Source organism: Protopterus annectens, chromosome 2.part1 (assembly GCF_019279795.1).
Source record: "Protopterus annectens isolate FY-2018-M chromosome 2.part1, PAN1.0, whole genome shotgun sequence".
Classification (NCBI taxonomy): domain Eukaryota; kingdom Metazoa; phylum Chordata; order Ceratodontiformes; family Protopteridae; genus Protopterus; species Protopterus annectens.
Window position 1 is genome coordinate 422,649,260 of NC_056729.1, and position 17,292 is coordinate 422,666,551.

A 17,292-nucleotide genomic window follows, 5' to 3' on the forward strand; every position below is an offset into this window, starting at 1 on the left:
GGCTTTGAGATTTTCCAAACCGGAGTTTCAGACCGAAAACAGAGTTGGCTAAGTAACCCCGTTGGGGAACATTTTGGTTTTTTCTTGCCTCAGTATTTAACCGGATGTACACAGGCAATTGCGTTATTATTTGAGCAGGACTAAAGATTTTAGGCAGTCTCAGCAGTTACTTGTTTCTTTTGCTTTGAGTTCACAGGGCAAGCCTGTGTCAAAACAAACTATTTCTAGGTGGATTGGCTTTTGCATTGCATTTTGTTATTCCCATCATGGCAAAGAGGTTCCAGCTGGGATTAGGCCTCATTCCACTAGGGCTACTGCCACTTCAACAGCATTTCTAAGGGGGGTGGCAACTAAGGATATTCTGGAAGCAGCTACTTGGAGTTCAGTGCATACTTTCTCTAGGCATTATCACCTGCCTATATACTCTAAGACTAGAGCTGGTTTTGCCACAGCTGTTTTACAAGGCATGTTGTCAGCTCCTGCTACTTTATAATTTGCCAGCCTCCTTACCTCTGCTTTGGGATTCTACCCAATAGTCAGGACTGCAGCAAGGGAAGACGAAGAACATAGTACAGTTTTGTACCTACCATAAATGTAGATGTTCGAGGATTCCCTTGCTGCAGTCCAATTTACCCTCCTTCCCCTCTGTGTTTCAGGGTGGTTGTGTAGGTGAGTTTACATGCTTATATTCTTTGTATATATATTACTGTATATATTGTACATGTTTATTGGTGCAGGTTGTTTTTGGGACTTGTCTTTTTGGGTCTTCTGACATCTGGGGCAAGAAAAGACTGAGGAAATGACGTCGGTCATGCGCATTAGTACCCTGACGTACTGACGTCAGTCTAAGGCGCCATGACCGACGTCAGCCTTATACTCTGGTATTCGGGCCGACTGGGACGCGGACTATACCCAATAGTCAGGACTGCAGCAAGGGAATCCTCGAACATCTACATTTATGGTAGGTACAAAACTGTACTTTAAAGGCTGCTTTTTTTCACTGTTGCACAAACACATCGTGCAACATATGGATTGCATTCAGATATTAATATTGGATATTAGAGTTTCATAGTTTATAATTAATTTTGTGTGGAAGATGCATGATGATGCAAAACCTGTTCCAGTTAATAAATGGATATAGTGCACTCAGCCTGTCTGCAGCATTAACGTGATATTCACTTGCATACAAAAAAATGACCCCACCTTGAGCAACAGTTACGATTACTATCTTATGTGCTTGTGACAGTGAACGAGAAGCAGCCTTCACATTTGTTTCCACATAAAAGAAATGCAGAATGCATGGGGGGTTGAAGAGTGGATTAACCAGTAATGTGTGACTAATGTTGCATATTCACAAAGCTAACTGGATGAGAGTTACCCGCTCCAAAGATCTAAACCTGATATCCGACCTGGATAGATCATGCTGGAGAGACAGATGTGTCCCAGCGACTGCCCCTCCTCTGAAATAAGCTTCTTATTCTTGTGAAGTAGAAGCCTTCCCTGACCATCTTCAGGCATAGTCTGGACCAGTGGATGGGAAATCAAGATTCACTCCTTGAGTGGTGCCCATGTCCCTTATGGACAGATGCAGTTGGTAAAAATTGTAAAAGCCCTGCTTGGTGACCCTTGTTATCTTTATCCGAGGGTAGAAAATTTGGTAAAACTGGCTAGGCTTGTAAGGGCTGTTGAACCATTAGCCAAATTATCTCTATGAACTTCCAAACCTACTAGTACAAGAAGTGCAGGAGCGATCCGGGTTTGCATCATTAAAGTGACAAGCATGCTGCAAATGGCTGCATTGAGGCTGTTGTACCTACCAGATGTAAGCCCAGATCTATCCTCTAAAAACAAACCCCACTGATGGAATCCTTACCTTAACAGGGTAAATAAAAGAAAGAAAAAAGTCCTGGCCAAAATCAGAGCAACACTGAGGCAAGCTGTCTGATTCAAACAAACTAGAAACTGAGGTCTAATAAAAGTCCAGCAGGGCCAGTTACTAGGTCAGGATAACCTCCCCAGGATAACCTCCCAGGCTAAGCACGGTCACAAAGCCACCTTCTACTATGCCAGGAACCGTAAAAGATAACATTCAGCGGTGTGCAACACTGGGTAAAATAACACAACCTTCACTGACTAGGGTGACACAGTAAATCTACTGGTTGGTAAATTTCATTCTAATTTCACCACATGCTACACTCCCTTCCTCCAAACTGTCAACAAGGGAGCAGGTCCTGGTGGCTAAGGCCAAAGCTACTGCTTCAATGAGCCCCTACAGTAACCCTGGTTGCCTTCTAAGTTGACTAAAACATGACCTAACAGGACTTCTGGAGGCACTCTATTTCTGCCTCAAAACAGGTTACATGCAAGATGAATCGAGGGCTGCAACGGTCTTCCCCCTTCATAAGGGTGGACCAAGAACTGACCCCCAGGAAATACAAATCCATCAGTCTGAGAAATCTAATATACAAAGCAGTGGAACAAATTGTCATGGAAGTGATTAACAAGGACATTGGCAACCTACCAAAATGACCCATCCCAATTTGGCTTTTAAGGGGAAGGTCTTGCCTACTCAACCTGGTAGACTTAGAGAGGGTCACCAAAGGCTATGGATGAGGGGAAAACTGTGCACATCACCTACCTTGACCTGGTCAAGGTATTTAATGCAATACCTCACTCTGGTATTGACAAACTCTCAGAACTAGGCATACATCTCTATATAACTGGCTGAATTGCTCACAGGACCAAAGAAATCGGGATCGTTTAAATCCCCTCCACATGGTGACCAGTCGCCAGTGGAGTACCCCAGGGCTCTGTGGTGGACCCACTTCTATTTGGCATCTACTTCTTGAAAATTAAGGTTAATGTTAAAGGCGTCTGGCTCAACAAATTGCAGGTGACTGTAAATTGGGAGCTATTATACATTCCTCCCGTGACACAAACCTCCCACAAGAAGGTCTAACACAAATAAATGACTGGTGTCAGAAAAACAGATTAAAACTCAACATAAAAAAATGCATTATATTGCCGTTTGGGAAATTTTCACCCAAGCTAATTACACTATCGATAAAACACCCCCTGAGAGCAGTTGGGGGTCTGGGAACATATGTAGACAGTAAAATCTGGGCTTCAACCAACGTGTAGCCAAGATGGTAAGAAAATCATTCTATATCACCCAACTCTTAAGCAACGGTATGGAATCTAGAGCCACGGAAGTAATAGTACCACTCTACGCAGCCGATATCAGAAAGCCTAGATGCAAATTTTGTAACATAGCAGTCTCACCGATTATGTTCCATTTATGTGTCTTAAAGTATCTATGTGCTATGGAATAAGCTCCCTATCCATGTGAAGCATAGTTCATCCCTGACCCTATTCATACAAAAACTTGGTCATTGAATGGGAAATCACAAAATGTCTTTAGTTGTTACTGTTGCAGTATTCATTACATGTGGGGTTCCCTGCCAAGGATAACCCAAAGTCCTGCCAGTATACTAAAACCTCTACATCTCTTCAGTGTCATACACCCACGCTTAAATCCTCAGAACAACTTTGCTGCCAGTCTGAATGCCTTTCACTGAGCTGATTCCTAAAAAGCCCTTTACAGATAAGTACCCTGTTGGGGATTATTTTCCTTTCTCTTTTTGTTTACAGGGAGTTCGTGTTATCCAGGAAGAGAACATGTCAGTGTGGGAAGCAGATTCCCCATAAAGACGGACATGACAGGTGCCTTTTCTGCTTGGGTGCTAGGCACGACCATACGCAGTGTACCATTTGTCAGGATTTTGTTCCGAAAACTCTCTGCAGACATCTTCCTTGTTCATCTATTTGGAGAACCACTGTCTTAAGCTTTTGACCCAGGTTACCATGGCAGAGTCTGCCTGCCCAGAAGTTCATCCTCCTTTTTTAAAAAAGACTGCAAAGTTTCTCTGATTCTGCTGCTGTCCAGCCTCTATTGGATGTCTGTCTTGAGGTGGATGAAGACTGTCTTGTTGATGCCAGTTCTCTCCTGGAACCTGCTTCATGCACACCCTCCTAGGTTGTGTAAATGTACATTAGTCATTGAGAGGGAATTGTGGCTGATCATTTTTCAAAAGGCCTATGGGGATTCTCCATAATTTAGTTATGGAAGAGGCTCCTGGTGCCCTTATAGAAATTAGGCATGGCTCTGAACCTCATAGGTTGGTCAAAGCTGATGCTCCTATTAAAAAAAAAAAAAAAAAAAAAAAAAAAACATACACCCCATTGCTAAGGCAGAATTTTCCACAGGGAATTGTTCAGTGCTCTGATGGCCCTATAAACCCCTTCAGAGCTTCTCCCTAGTCATTGACCACCCCATCCAAAGGGACTAGTCAGATTTCTTCGATGAGGAGCTGGATTTTGGGGATCAATCCTTAGCCTACTTTTCACAAATGCCTTCAGCTTTAAATTGTGGGTCAAAGGAAGAGGATTCCTCAACTCCTGATTTCTAATTTGAGGAGCTGTCTTTTGGAGACGTTGTGGTTCGTATAATGGAATATTTTAGGTGAGATTGTTACAAGTGTCTGACATTCAAAAAGCGAGTTTATGAGCTATTACAAATGGAATCTCCTAAACCTTCAGCTGTTCCTCTTCTGGTTGCCTTATTAGATACATTTACAGTTGCTTGTTTGGCTCCTGTCAGAATCTGACCCCCCCCCCTCCCCAAAGAAGCCAGACTGTATTTATAAGGTGCTTGAGGCTCTTGAGCATCTTTACAGACGTGTTCCTTCAGACTCTGCTTTTGTTTGTTTAGATGAACAAGCTAGCCAAGCTTTTATCTTTTTCCAAACTCCTCCCTTCTGATAAAGATGGTTGTACTATATAGAGAGGCCTGAGGAGAAAAGTCTGTTCTTCTGTTACCCAGGCTTTCAGGGTCAAACTTTCAGAGTTGTATGTCTAAGTATGTTCTGGCCCTTTTGTCTTGGCTTTCGGGGTGGGGGTAGTGCTGTCAAACCTTTTTGACTCTGAAAACAAAACAGCTGCCATTTCTGTAGTAAGTTCACTTCTCAGGTAGCTAGCCATTCCATCCTGTAGAGCTACTGCCTCAGGCTCAGTTATGAGGAGGTACTCATGGCTGCGCTTACAGGTCCTACACGGGTGGCATTAAGGCCATGCTCTTAGATGCCCCCTTAGACCACCAGAATTTTTTTTGGCGCTGCTGCAGAATTGTTTAAAATCCTACAAGACCAAGGTGAAGTCCTGCAGGACCTTAAATTTTTGTTTCTCCTGTCCTCAAATTTTAGAGGAACTACCAGATCTGCCTGTGTGTGTAGGTAGCGTACTAGGGGTAAAAGGATTTCTAAACATGTATATTAAACCCACTCAAACATTGAAGAGTCAAAAGCCCCCCTTTCCAGACATATTTGCTTTCATCTGACATAAATCCTTCCCTACTATTGGTCAAGTTCCTCTCTTTAAGGTTATCCCCATCTCTGTTTGACAGCAGTTTACTTTGGACTCTTGAGAGCATTCCATTATCCAGCACTGCTATTTCATGTATTTCATAGTAGGACAGTACTTTTTACCCCTTTTCAGGTCTTCCTCCTTCTCCAGACCAACTTGGCCACTTTTCAGGAGTCCTGCAGGATCTGTTCAAAGGGCTATTCACTCTATTCTAGTATCCCAACAAGAAATCGGGTTCTATTCAGCATGTTTCTAGTTCCCTGAAAAGAAGGGTCATGGAGACCTGTCCTAGACCTATCTTATTCCAACTATTTGTTTTCTAAAGGTTCCCCCCTTCAGGATGTGTTCCCTCCAGACTCTATTCCCTGTCTTGCTTCAGCAGGCATTTTTAGTATCTCTAAACCTGAAAGATGCCCATCTTCATATTCCCATTCATCTTCTCTTCATCTCATTTTCAGTTCTCTGCATTGCCATTTGGTCTTTTTACTGCCCCAAGAGTATTCACCAAATGTCTGGCCCTAGGGGGTAGCCTTCTGCAGGCTTCTGGGAGTTCTGATACTCCCGTATGTGGATGAGCTTCTTTTGTAAGCTCTCTTCCAAACCCAGTTGCTTCAGGATCTACATTCTACCATTATCCTCCTGCCCAGTCTGGATTCATTGTCAATCTCAAGAGGTCCATTCAGACACCTTCCCAAGACCACCTTTTTCTGGGTTGCAGAAGTCAGACTTCTCCAATGGTTAGACACAGTCTTCTGTCTCCCACCATTCTGTCTTTAACCACTTACTTCCAGTCTCTGCTCCACCTTTGTCATTCCTGCAAGGGGATTTCTTAGAGCCTTTGGGGGTTCATGGCATCTACCATCCCCATGATTCCCTTAGCCAAACTTCAGATGAGAGAACTTCAGTGGTACCTCAAGACTGTTTGGCTCCAGCATTGCCACCTTCTAGAGTTTCCAGTTTGTCTATTGCTCTCACTCAAGTTTCATTGGTGTATTTGGCAGATCTCCTGCGACCTAAGCCTGCATTTTCAGACTCCTACTTGAACTTTTTGCAGATGCTTCAGAACAGTGATTGGCATCCAGTAATCTGAGGGTTCAGGGTGTCTTGTCCCCAAGATGTCGGACCACATCAACATCAAAGAGATGAGGGTGCTCATTCCTGCCCTACAGGCCTTCATTCACTATGGGCTCCAGACCCTCTAAAAGTTTTTATAGACGATACCACAGTAATGTGGTACATCGGCAAACAAGGAAGCAGTCTTCTCTGCAGATTGTTTCTTCAGGCCCTAGGATCTTGCTGCCCACCATCAGATGACCCTTCAGGCAGTCTACATCCCTTTAGAGCACAACCTAGTGGCAGAGACTCTGATCAGGTCCAAGACGCAACCTTATGAATGGATTGCTTTACATGTAAGTGCTGCTAGACATTTTACATTAGTGGGGTATTCCTCAAGTGGATCTTTTTGCCTCCCCTCTGAACAGACCGAACTTCCTTCCCTGATTCTGTTTCACACACCCCCCCCTAAATCCTCTGACTTGAAAGATGGGTGCCGCATCCTTTTCTTGGAAGGGAATATTCCTGTATGTCTAGCCACCTCTTCTGTGCTCCCCAGGGTCCTGCATGAGATCATGAAGGACACTCCCAAATTCTTATTAGTGACTCCCTTTTGGCCCTCGTTTCCTCTGGCCAGGCGCAGTCATCACAAGTTACCTCACTGGATGGATCTTCTCGCACCAGACGAGGGGTGTCTCATTCACCCTACTTATCCACACTTGAATTGACACTGGATGATTTTGATTCCCTTTAGATACCACTTTTCTGAGGACGTGCTTGGAGTTCTACAGGAAGATAGAGAACCCACTACCAGAAAAGTCTATGTGGTCAAATGGAAGAGATTTTGTTTGGTGTCACAAATGTGATCTGGATTCCTTTTCAGTAGAGGTCCCTTTGGTCCTATCATATTTGTGTGAACTACTGAATGTTGGGGTAGCATGTTCTTCTGTTTAAAGCTCACCTGTTAGCAGGTTCAAGGGAAGACTAGCAGAAATTGCTATTGGCTTCTTATTTTGATCCAGTTCCTTAAAGGTGTCCTTCTCGTGGGACCTTATTTTGTCCTTCTAAAAACTAACTCAGGCTAGCTCTGAGTTTTCTTCTTCCTCTTTGTAATGTTGCATCTGAAGGACTGTTTTGTTGGTGGTTCTTGGTTTAGGCTTTGGCAGCCCATCTGTCTCTCTTTGATTTTTCTTACAATGAGGGTGTCTCTGTGAATTCATCAGTCTCTTCTGCCCAAGGCAGTTAATGATTTGTCCCTCAGTCTGTCCAGCTTATTTCCTTTCCTTCTCCACAATCTGCCAGTGAGAAGGTGCTTCACACCCTGGACTTTAGACAGCTCTAACCTTCTTTTTCTTAATCAAATATCTGAAAGTCTGAGCAGACTTTTGTTTATACAAGGACATTTGGTTTGGTTGTTTCTTAAAAAAAAAAAAATCTCCTCCTGGATTTCTAATGCCATTTCTTTTTGTTCCTTTCATGGTAAGTGGCTTTTAGCTTCAGTTTGAGCTCATTCTTTAAGAGCAATGGCCTCTTCTAGAGTCGCCCCCCCCCCCAAGGGTATTGGATGTTTGATTCGGTCTAGAAACTGCTTCATGGTCCTCTCCCCACACTTGTGTTGGATGTCATTTCTAGGGCCAGGTCAGGGTTTGCCTGGGTTATCCTTCATGGGTTTGTGGAGGGTTCCTCTTTGCTTTTTCCTCCTATGTCTTACAGTAGCTTTGGTAATCTCCCACATGTAATGAATACTGCAGCAATGATAAAGGACGACATAGTACAGTTGTGTAAGATCTTGCCATAACAATGGATATTCACCTTTTCACTGTTCCAGTATTCAGTCCTTCCTTCTTGCCCCCCTCCCTCTTTTTCTCTTCCTTTTCTATTGGGAACTGCTCATGGATTATTTTCCTTTCTTGCCCTATTTTTCTCTCTGCTTTCTTCCTGGATGCATGTGTCAATTTTCTCTGTTAGTCTAGTTCTCCTGAGGCACTTCAGTTCTGAGGAGTGAGAGCATATGTGCATCATCTGTGTGGGGAGCATGCGTCTGTTATATGAAGCTGAGGGGACGTAAAGACTGGTATACTGGCTGGATGTTGGGCTGTGCTCTGCAGGAGATCCCACATGTAATGAATATTGTAACAGTGAAAAGAATATCTGCTGTTATGGTAAGATCTTGCCAAACTGTACTTTCACCTCTGGTCTGGATCTTGCCAAACTGTACTTTCACCTCTGGTCTGGATCTAGCCCCCATGTCTGATGGACAAGTGGTCGATGGGAATTTATTTCCAGTTTGATAATTAATTTAGTTTACTTAACCAAACATATCCCCCCCACAACATAACCCTTGGCTACGTATTTAATAACATACCCCACCATAAAGGCATCCAAGAAACTTTAGAACAAAACTTGGTTGGGTTACTCTGCTAGGCTTGTATAGACCATGGTGATTGTTAACTTAGTATAAACCTATGATGCGAATACAGGAACTACTGCCATGGTAAGTTAGTGGGGAACCAACATTTTGAGCAGGAAATAACAGTAAAATAAAACTACAGAATATCTAGTAAACTGGATTTGCAGAGTGGGAAGCAGTCTGTCCTTAGAGTGCGAGTGAGTGCAGAAAATAACTGCATGTGATCTTTAACTCATTAAAACTACTTTACTTTTCACTGGTATTTGAAGGAACTAAAGAAGGAAGTCTAATCCAGAAAAACAGGCTAAATCTTTTTCCAGGTAGTGTTCATCTGCATAGCTCAACACTCCAGCCAAAGAAAGTATTGGTATTCATTTCCAGGCTGAGGTACGAGGCTTAAGTTGCCATTTTTCATTTTGCATTCCTTAGCGATTTTTTATTGGACTTGTTAAAATAGTTAATGGAACTCCAAATGTCAAGGTTTTTTTTTTGTTTCATCATAGTGCTCTTTTCTCTAGTCCAACCACAAAATGAAAGACTTGAGCTTTGCTTCCTGTTCCTCCCTAAATTTTCTGCAATTTTTCTGTACAGAATTTTGGCTTATTTTTAAAACTTTGCAGAATTTGTTTTTGGGGGCAAAACAGTGAATTTTACCTAGTACTGTGTGTGTGTGGTGATTTGGCTGAACAAGCATGCTTTAATTTAGTGACATAGGTTGCCCCTGTGAGAACTTCATTGTAGTATGCATAATTAATTTAGACTTTTTTTTTTTCCTTCCTTTGCATAATTTTATTCTTTCTGGCCATAGTTTATTGTAGTTTCAACAAAACCGAGACAATAACTATATGTGCTCTAATAAAGCTTATGAATTCTTGGCTCTTCTGGCAAAGATTGCTCCAGAGAGCACCCCTGCATTACCAGGCTATAGTTCATACCACACCTTTCAGCCACCTAACCTGGACTGAAACACTAAAGGTGGAGGCGTGTCCATATTCATTAAGGATATCCACACCTCAAGGCTAGTTGCTCAGCATAATGCATCCGAGATTATCCAAGTGCAACTAACTCTGGGCAAGACCGCAATCCAAATTGCAACTTGATACAGATCCCCCACCATGCCCCAGGATTCCCACTCATTTCTTGATACACTGGAAAATATTAGGGTACAACCCAACACCCTAATAATGGGCAATTTCAACTACCCCACCATTAACTGGGAAAACTACTAGTGTACCAACTCTTGCTCAACGTTTTCTGGAATTCATAAATTCCAATGCCTTGGATCAACTTATCCACAACCCCCACCAGGGGCAGCAATATCCTAGACCTGGTCATTACCAACATGGGCGACTGGTGTTCCACACAAGAGGTCAATTCCTTGTTGGTCAGATCCGACCACAAGCTAATCAGCCTAGACATCCACATCCTGCCCCCACCCCCCATTAGGGAAACCACTGTAAAAAAAATTTCTCCAAAGCCAACTTCATGCTTCTTAAGACAGAAGTTGCAAACTTCACAACACCCATGCAAATGGACAATAGTGGTATGACTGCTGAATCCCACACAAGTGTACTTTATAAGCACTTGCACAAGTGCATGGATTGTGCTATCCCTAACAGAACCAAGATGCTATCCTCCAAAAAAGGAAGCCAATCTGGTGGTCCCCTGCCATAAATAAACTCTACAACAGAAGAAAGAAACTGTTGCAAAAAAGAGTAAAATCCCATGACTGGAAGAACTCCCTGGTCAGCCGCAGTAAGAAGTTGAGATCCCTCATAAAATCCTCCAAAGCTAGTTATGAAAACAAAATTGCCACTGATTCTAAAGACAACCACAAAGCATTCTATAGCTGTCAAGAATCGCAATGGCAACACTCAGATCTGCTCTGAGTTATAGCACAATGGTACTAGATATACAGAACCAACTGATACAGCCAACATCCTGGCAGGTAGATTCAGTGCTAACTTTACCCCCCCCCCCAAGAGCCCATCTCTCTACCAGAAGAATGCAAAGATGTTCTTCGTGTTTCACTGTATATAGCTTCCCATTTGGGGGGGCACCTGACATCTGGGGTGAGAAACTGATGTAATGGTGTTGGCTACATGTTTTGTACCCCTGACTACCTGACGTCCTGGAAGAAGGGACAGCAACCGACGTAGGACCCAAGACTTTGTTAATCAGGCCGACTGAGGACAACCTGCCAGCAGATTGCCCAAATGTAATGACTGCAACAATGAATACACTTGGAACATCTACATTTATGGCAAGTGTACACAACTGTACTTTCCTGTAATCGTGGCTGCACAGGTAAAAACCACTCTCTTCAATGCCATTAACACAGCATCCATGAGACCTGACAACATCCCAGGCTGCGTTCTACATGAACTACAGAATGAACTGGCACCCCACCTAAGCTCCATGTTCAGTCATAGCCTCCCCTCAGGCTTTGTGCCCACTGAATGGCACACAGAGCCTGTTATCCCACTTTACAAAGGGGGAGCCACCATGGACCCCAGGAACTATTGCCCCATTAGCCTAACGAGCCTGGTCTGCAAGGCCGTGGAATGCATCATCCTGAAACTTATAAACAAAGACATTGGTAATCTCCAAACTCTGGACCCCACCCAGTTCGGGCAGATCATGTCTCCTAAACCTGATTGACTTCTTTGAAGCAGTCACCAAAGCCGCAGACGAGGGTAAGGTGGTTCATGCAGCCTATCTAGATCTCGTCAAGGCTTTTGATACCATCCCCCTCTCTGGAATTCTAGATAAACTCACTAAACTAGGTATAAATCCCTGTGTCACAAAATGGGTTGCCAACTGGCTCACTGACAGAACCCACACTGTGAAAGTAGCAGACTCCCAAGTCCGACTTCAGACCAGTGACAAGTGGAGTACCACAAGTTTCAGTCCTGGGTCCTTTCCTGTTTGATATCTACTTTTCTGAAGTACAGGCTAACACAGAAGGTCTTTGGCTAACTAAGTTCGTAGATGACTGCAAACTAGGAGCCATAACTGAAACTTCTAATGATGTGGACATCTAGTGAAAGGGCCTCACTGAGACAGATGCCTGGTGTCAAAGCCATGGCCTCAAGCTCAGTGCCAAAAAGTGCATTGTCATCCCCTTAGATAAAACCCTGTACCCATGAGCTACCACATAGGTGGTAGTCTACTTAACACCGAAAGTGTGATGAGACCTTGGGACACAGGTGGACAGTAGTCTCTCCTTTGATAATCACATCGCCACAGTAGTTAGGAAATCCTTCTACATGGCACACCTTATCACAAAAGGTTTCTAATCCAGGAAAAGAGGTCATTGTTCCCCTCTACTCATCCCTCATTAGACCCATTATAGAGTGCAATGCCCCTTTTGGTATGTGCCTCACCAGACATCTACAACAACTGGAACGGTGGCAGAAATGCCTCACAGAGGATTACTGGCCTCAGATGCCCAACGCAGACAGTCTCAAAAAACTCCAGCTTTACTCTGTCGTATATCGCCTACTCAGAGGCCATCTCCGCCTAACATACAAAGCTATGTCAAACCAGGAGCTGTTGGACATGGTCCACTTAAAGAAATCCCAGTCCCTCCGAGCTACACGCTCTAAGGACCTAAACCTTGTCACCACAATAAACAGAACATGCTGGAGGGATAGATTCCTGTCCCAGAGACTTCCCATACTCTGAAACAAACTACCTATCTATAGCAAGCAAAGCTCCTCATTAGCACTCAAGAAAAATCTTGATTGGATGGGAAATAGGAAATTCACCCCGGGGATCACCTCTGTGGCTCTGCTCGACAGGGGCACAGGAAAATAATTTTCTTGGGTGGCAAAAGCCAGGGCACCTTTTTGGTTAGGCTTGTACAAGTCCTAGGGCAAATGGCCTAGTACCAACCTATAAAACCTTTTTGTTTAAAAGTAAATAGTCTTTAGTGTTATTTATATTGTGCTTGCTTGCTTCCTACGTAAAGAGGAGTTTGGCAACCACAAGAGCACTTTTTGGTAATCTTTTGTGGAAATACCATTTAAAATAAATACTGTAAAAATGCACAGTAATTAAGGAAGTAGCTGAAATATCAAAGCAAGTGAACGTCTTTCACTTTAGATGTCAGCAGAGAATAGTGTGGTGCCTATTGTGCTGTTTTATAGCTGTTTTGACCTTTAATGGCTATTTGCATGAGGCCACAGCTGGGGATGTCTGAACACTGAAAACATCTTGCTTGAAGACTGATGACAACCTACAGCTAATTTCCGGGTACGTAATGATTTCCTGTAGTAGTGATCAAGCTACTGTTAACATTTGACATTATGGTAAGTTTCTTCTGTCGGAATGAAGTGCAGCTCCATAGTTTAGTAAGTTATCTTCCCAGTCATGAAGTAAGTATGCTCAGTTTGTAGGCTCTGAATACCTGTTTGGAGGCACACTACTTGAAAGCACTGTTACGTATTTGTTTCTGTGGCCCAGACTTTAGAGGAACATTCTGCTAGTTAAGACTGTGAAAGTTTAGAGTATGTCATGAAAAGTAATCCAAATACTGTGATGATTTTGCAAACTGTGTAATGCAGGATTAACAGAGTTTTAATTTGTCACAGTAGTACAAGTTGGTTGTAAAAATGAAACTAATTATTTTAATCTTATTTTTATCTTTCAGTGCTGTACATAAGCACACAGAAGAGGCGGATGTGAAGAACACTGCAGTTTTTGTCTAAATTTATTTTATTAAAGAGTTTTATTTTTACAGTAATAAGAAAATGCTCTATGTTAAAGCATGTATGACAACACAAAGTGAGTTAATATCGGGTTAATATCAGTTTTATACATTTTTTATCATGGCAGTGTTATTGCAGGTTGAATGCGGAGTGGTGCTAAAATTGTAACATTTTTGTGCAGTGTTTTTGCTTTACAGGATAGTTCTAAGTATCCTTTGACGTTTTATTTAATGAGTAAAACTACAAAATACTTGGTTTTGTGTGGTGTGTGATTCCAGGTAATGACTGATACAGTCCCTCAGTCGTACTCTGATTTAGGAGCATACTTCTAAACTTGAAATTTTGAATGCATTGAAAGTGCTGTTCCATCACATCTACTGTCAAGGCCAAATTGTATATATTTTTGGAGCACCAGTAGCTGCCTTGGAATGAAGGGCTGGAGCTATCTGAGCTGGGGATGGGTGGTGGTGAACATTTTAAATATCTAGCTGCTATTGGTGACATTTTGGTCTGGCTGCAAGCCAGAGATTATGCAGTATCTTATAAATTGGGAAAAAAATTCATCCCGTTTTCATACTGTGTGCAGTACTAGTACATCAGTATTGCATTGTTTCGTATGAGTGTTGCACTACTGTGATTTCTATCTGTTATGCTTCAGTTTTGTATCCCTCTAATGTAGCTCATCCTAAACATAATAAATGGTGTTTTTGGTTTGCACTCTGTGCTCTCTTGACCATATCTCAAAATTCTCCCCTTTGGAGAAGGTCAGTGGAACAGCAAATTATGTTTAGGGCTGCTTATCAGTTGCGGTGTTACCCAGCCATTTTTCAAAGCTGTTTCACTTCTTGTGAAGGGTAATGCTGAACTTGTGCCTACGGAGGGTACTGATGCAGGTTGTGTGTGATTTACACACAAACACCAATGGCATATGGTCTCACGACTTCTCACCATTGAGAAGCATTTGCTCTATTGCATTTTGGAAGAAAACTTTTGTAGGCTATTACCAGATTAATAGTGTCCCTCAAGAGTAAGCTTGACCACATCTGTTCTCTTGAAACTTAATTCATTAACTCCACAGGAGCTGGGGAATTGTGGCCATTAACATCCTTATAGGAACATTGGTGCATTTGAGCTGATTTTCACAAAATCCATTTCTAAAATCGTATTTGAAGTTGATTCTGGTTGAACTCTAATAGGCACATAAAAATTAATATGAAAAATGTACTTGTATACAGATCTTTGCAGGGGTACTAGTGTTGACAGCTTTGATAGTAATTCTGATTTTGTAATTCTGATTTTGTAACTGGCAATGACCATTAAAACTTTTATGCTAATTGTTTATTTTTGAAATCAAGTAACAGCATTTTAATGGCAAGGGTAAATACTTGCCATCATCAGAGAAGTTGTCTGTTGTGGATGCCTGTTTCAAAATGAAACCTTGTGCCATGCTTATATACTGAGAAATTTCGAAAACATTTGAAAAAATATAATTGCCATCATCTCTATTAGACTGATATCTTTACAGCTGTGGAGAAGGTGGCCTTGCATTATTTGCAAATTTACAATTGTCACCTTTCTGTGTATACCTTACAGTAATGTAAATTTGTACATACCACTCTGTAATCATGGTAATATGATACACAGCATTTCATAATGTTTAATTATAGTTTGCTGTATCTTCAGCTTTGTTAGTGTAAAGCACTACAGGTCGCTAATACTTTGTGTTTACCCGCATTGGTAGTGCACCAGACTCATATTGAGTTGTCACAAAATATTAAAATATGCTAATTTTCACCACTACTAGAGACTGACAGTCTTCCTTTGGCCAGAACGTGCATGTACCGTACAGCTTTCTTTCACACATCCTTACCTTTAATCTTGTGCCTGTGAGTTGTAACATTTGTTTTTCTTTTTTGCTCCTAAAATAAAGTAAGAATTAGTTGTACATCATTGTATCAAAGTATTGATTCCTTTAAAAATCCATCTTCCAGACTTTTTAGTTTGATCTACAGAGGGTTTCTATTAGTTGGAACAATGTGTTAGTATAGAGTCTGACTTGTGTATCCTTTGTACTTGCCCCAGGCAAGAGGGTGTACATAGCAGTAAATGCACATGGTATCTGTACTTTCATTTTTATGAAAGTAATAAATACAAAGCACCAGTTTCACCATTCACTTTTGAGCAGTTCATCATCATGTACTGGGTGCTCAGCACCCACTCAGCTTTTCCAGTCCATATATGTGCATGTTTGTTTAAAAGTCTAATCATTTTGTGGTTATGGACAGCAACTTAATGGTAACAGCATACACCAGTTATCTCGTATCAGATACGGTTCTTTGTTGTACATGTTTTACGCTTTTCCCATTTGTTGTACTAATTCAGATTATTTTGCATGGAGAAGAGAAAAATGGTTTAGTGTCTGTTTTGGGGGGGGGGGTGTCTGCGTTTTCTGAAGAACTTTAGTTGGGTAGTGGAACTGAAGTGAAGCTACCACATGAGGGGAGTTCAGAAATGATCATCCGCATGAAAGACTGGTTCATTTGAATAGTTTGAACTAGCTGACTGGGTTATTTCAGAATACACAGACTGTCCAAGTTTTATTGGAGACATGTACCCCAATGAGCTAACGTGGCTAATTTTGTGTGCAGTGTATTTTTTCCTTTGCATTGAGTAACCATACATTATTGTGGGTGCACAGTAATACTGAGTAGCCCTAAGTTATAGTGGGAGTATAGACTTTATTATTTAGGGTTGTGTTTGTGTTTTTACAGATGATGATGTGGAGTTTCTGCAAGTGAGGAATTTGCAGACTACAACAGAACACTTTTATTAAGTTAAATCCCTTTTTTCCCATTGAAAGCATTATTTTAAATACATTCAGGGATGGCTTACAAAGCTAACTGTTTCATTATGTTGCAAGCTGCTGATCTTCGTGTTTAACTATTGCAGTCATCAAAATTGGGTTATCTGCCTGCAGGTAGCCCTCAGTCGGCTCGAATACCAGAGACTTGGTATTTCTGCGTCAGTTGCTGTTGCTCCAGGTCTGATGTCAGGTCGTCAGGGGTATAAAAACAGTCAGCCGACACCATTACATCAGTCTTTCTTGCTGAGGAGCCAGAAGCAGTTTGCATGAGTGCTCGTCTGCCACTACCTGAGTTTTCGTTTCCGAATTGAATTATCCTGAAGTCTTGTAAAGCTAAGTACCCCATTGGGGATCCTTTTCTCTTGCTCTAACCTGTCAGAAAAAGTTGTCTTGCCTGTAGAAAGCAAATACCACACTGAGATTTACATTCTTACTGCGTCACCTGTTTAGGTCCAGACCCCGATGCACCTTGCTGCTGTTTTTTTGCCTTGTTCAATGCCCAAACTATTTATCGTCGGGCCGTTATTGTCACTAAATACTTTCAGTCTCTATCACCGTATTCTGAAATGGCTTCAGTAAGCCATCCGACTACCATCATCATCTTCTTTCAGCTGTTCCAGTTAGGAGTCACCATTCATTCCTTGAAAAAGCCTGGCAGTGGCCGGGTGAAAGCGCTTGGCTTTACGTGTTTGGTATACGTGGTGTATTTAACATTTTACTTCTAGTTTGGCTCCGGGTCCTGTGGCTTTTGGATTTATTCATTTTATTAGTTTTTACCCTCTATATACTTATTCCTAATCCTGTCCACCCTCGTCACACCCAGTGCAAATCTT

At 42.0% G+C, this 17,292-nt stretch overlaps 1 protein-coding gene across 3 annotated transcripts in view; it reads left to right on the top strand.

Moving 5' to 3' along the window:
* Positions 1-15,551, top strand: part of LSM6 (LSM6 homolog, U6 small nuclear RNA and mRNA degradation associated) — a 217,836-nt gene extending 202,285 nt beyond the window's left edge. For all 3 annotated transcript variants that reach the window (XM_044062233.1, XM_044062232.1, XM_044062234.1), the window contains exon 4: positions 13,539-15,551. In XM_044062233.1, coding sequence (XP_043918168.1) covers positions 13,539-13,573 — 35 coding nt within the window. In that variant the 3' untranslated portion in view covers positions 13,574-15,551. The remainder of the gene's footprint in view (positions 1-13,538) is intronic.
* Positions 15,552-17,292: the final 1,741 nt, after the last annotated feature.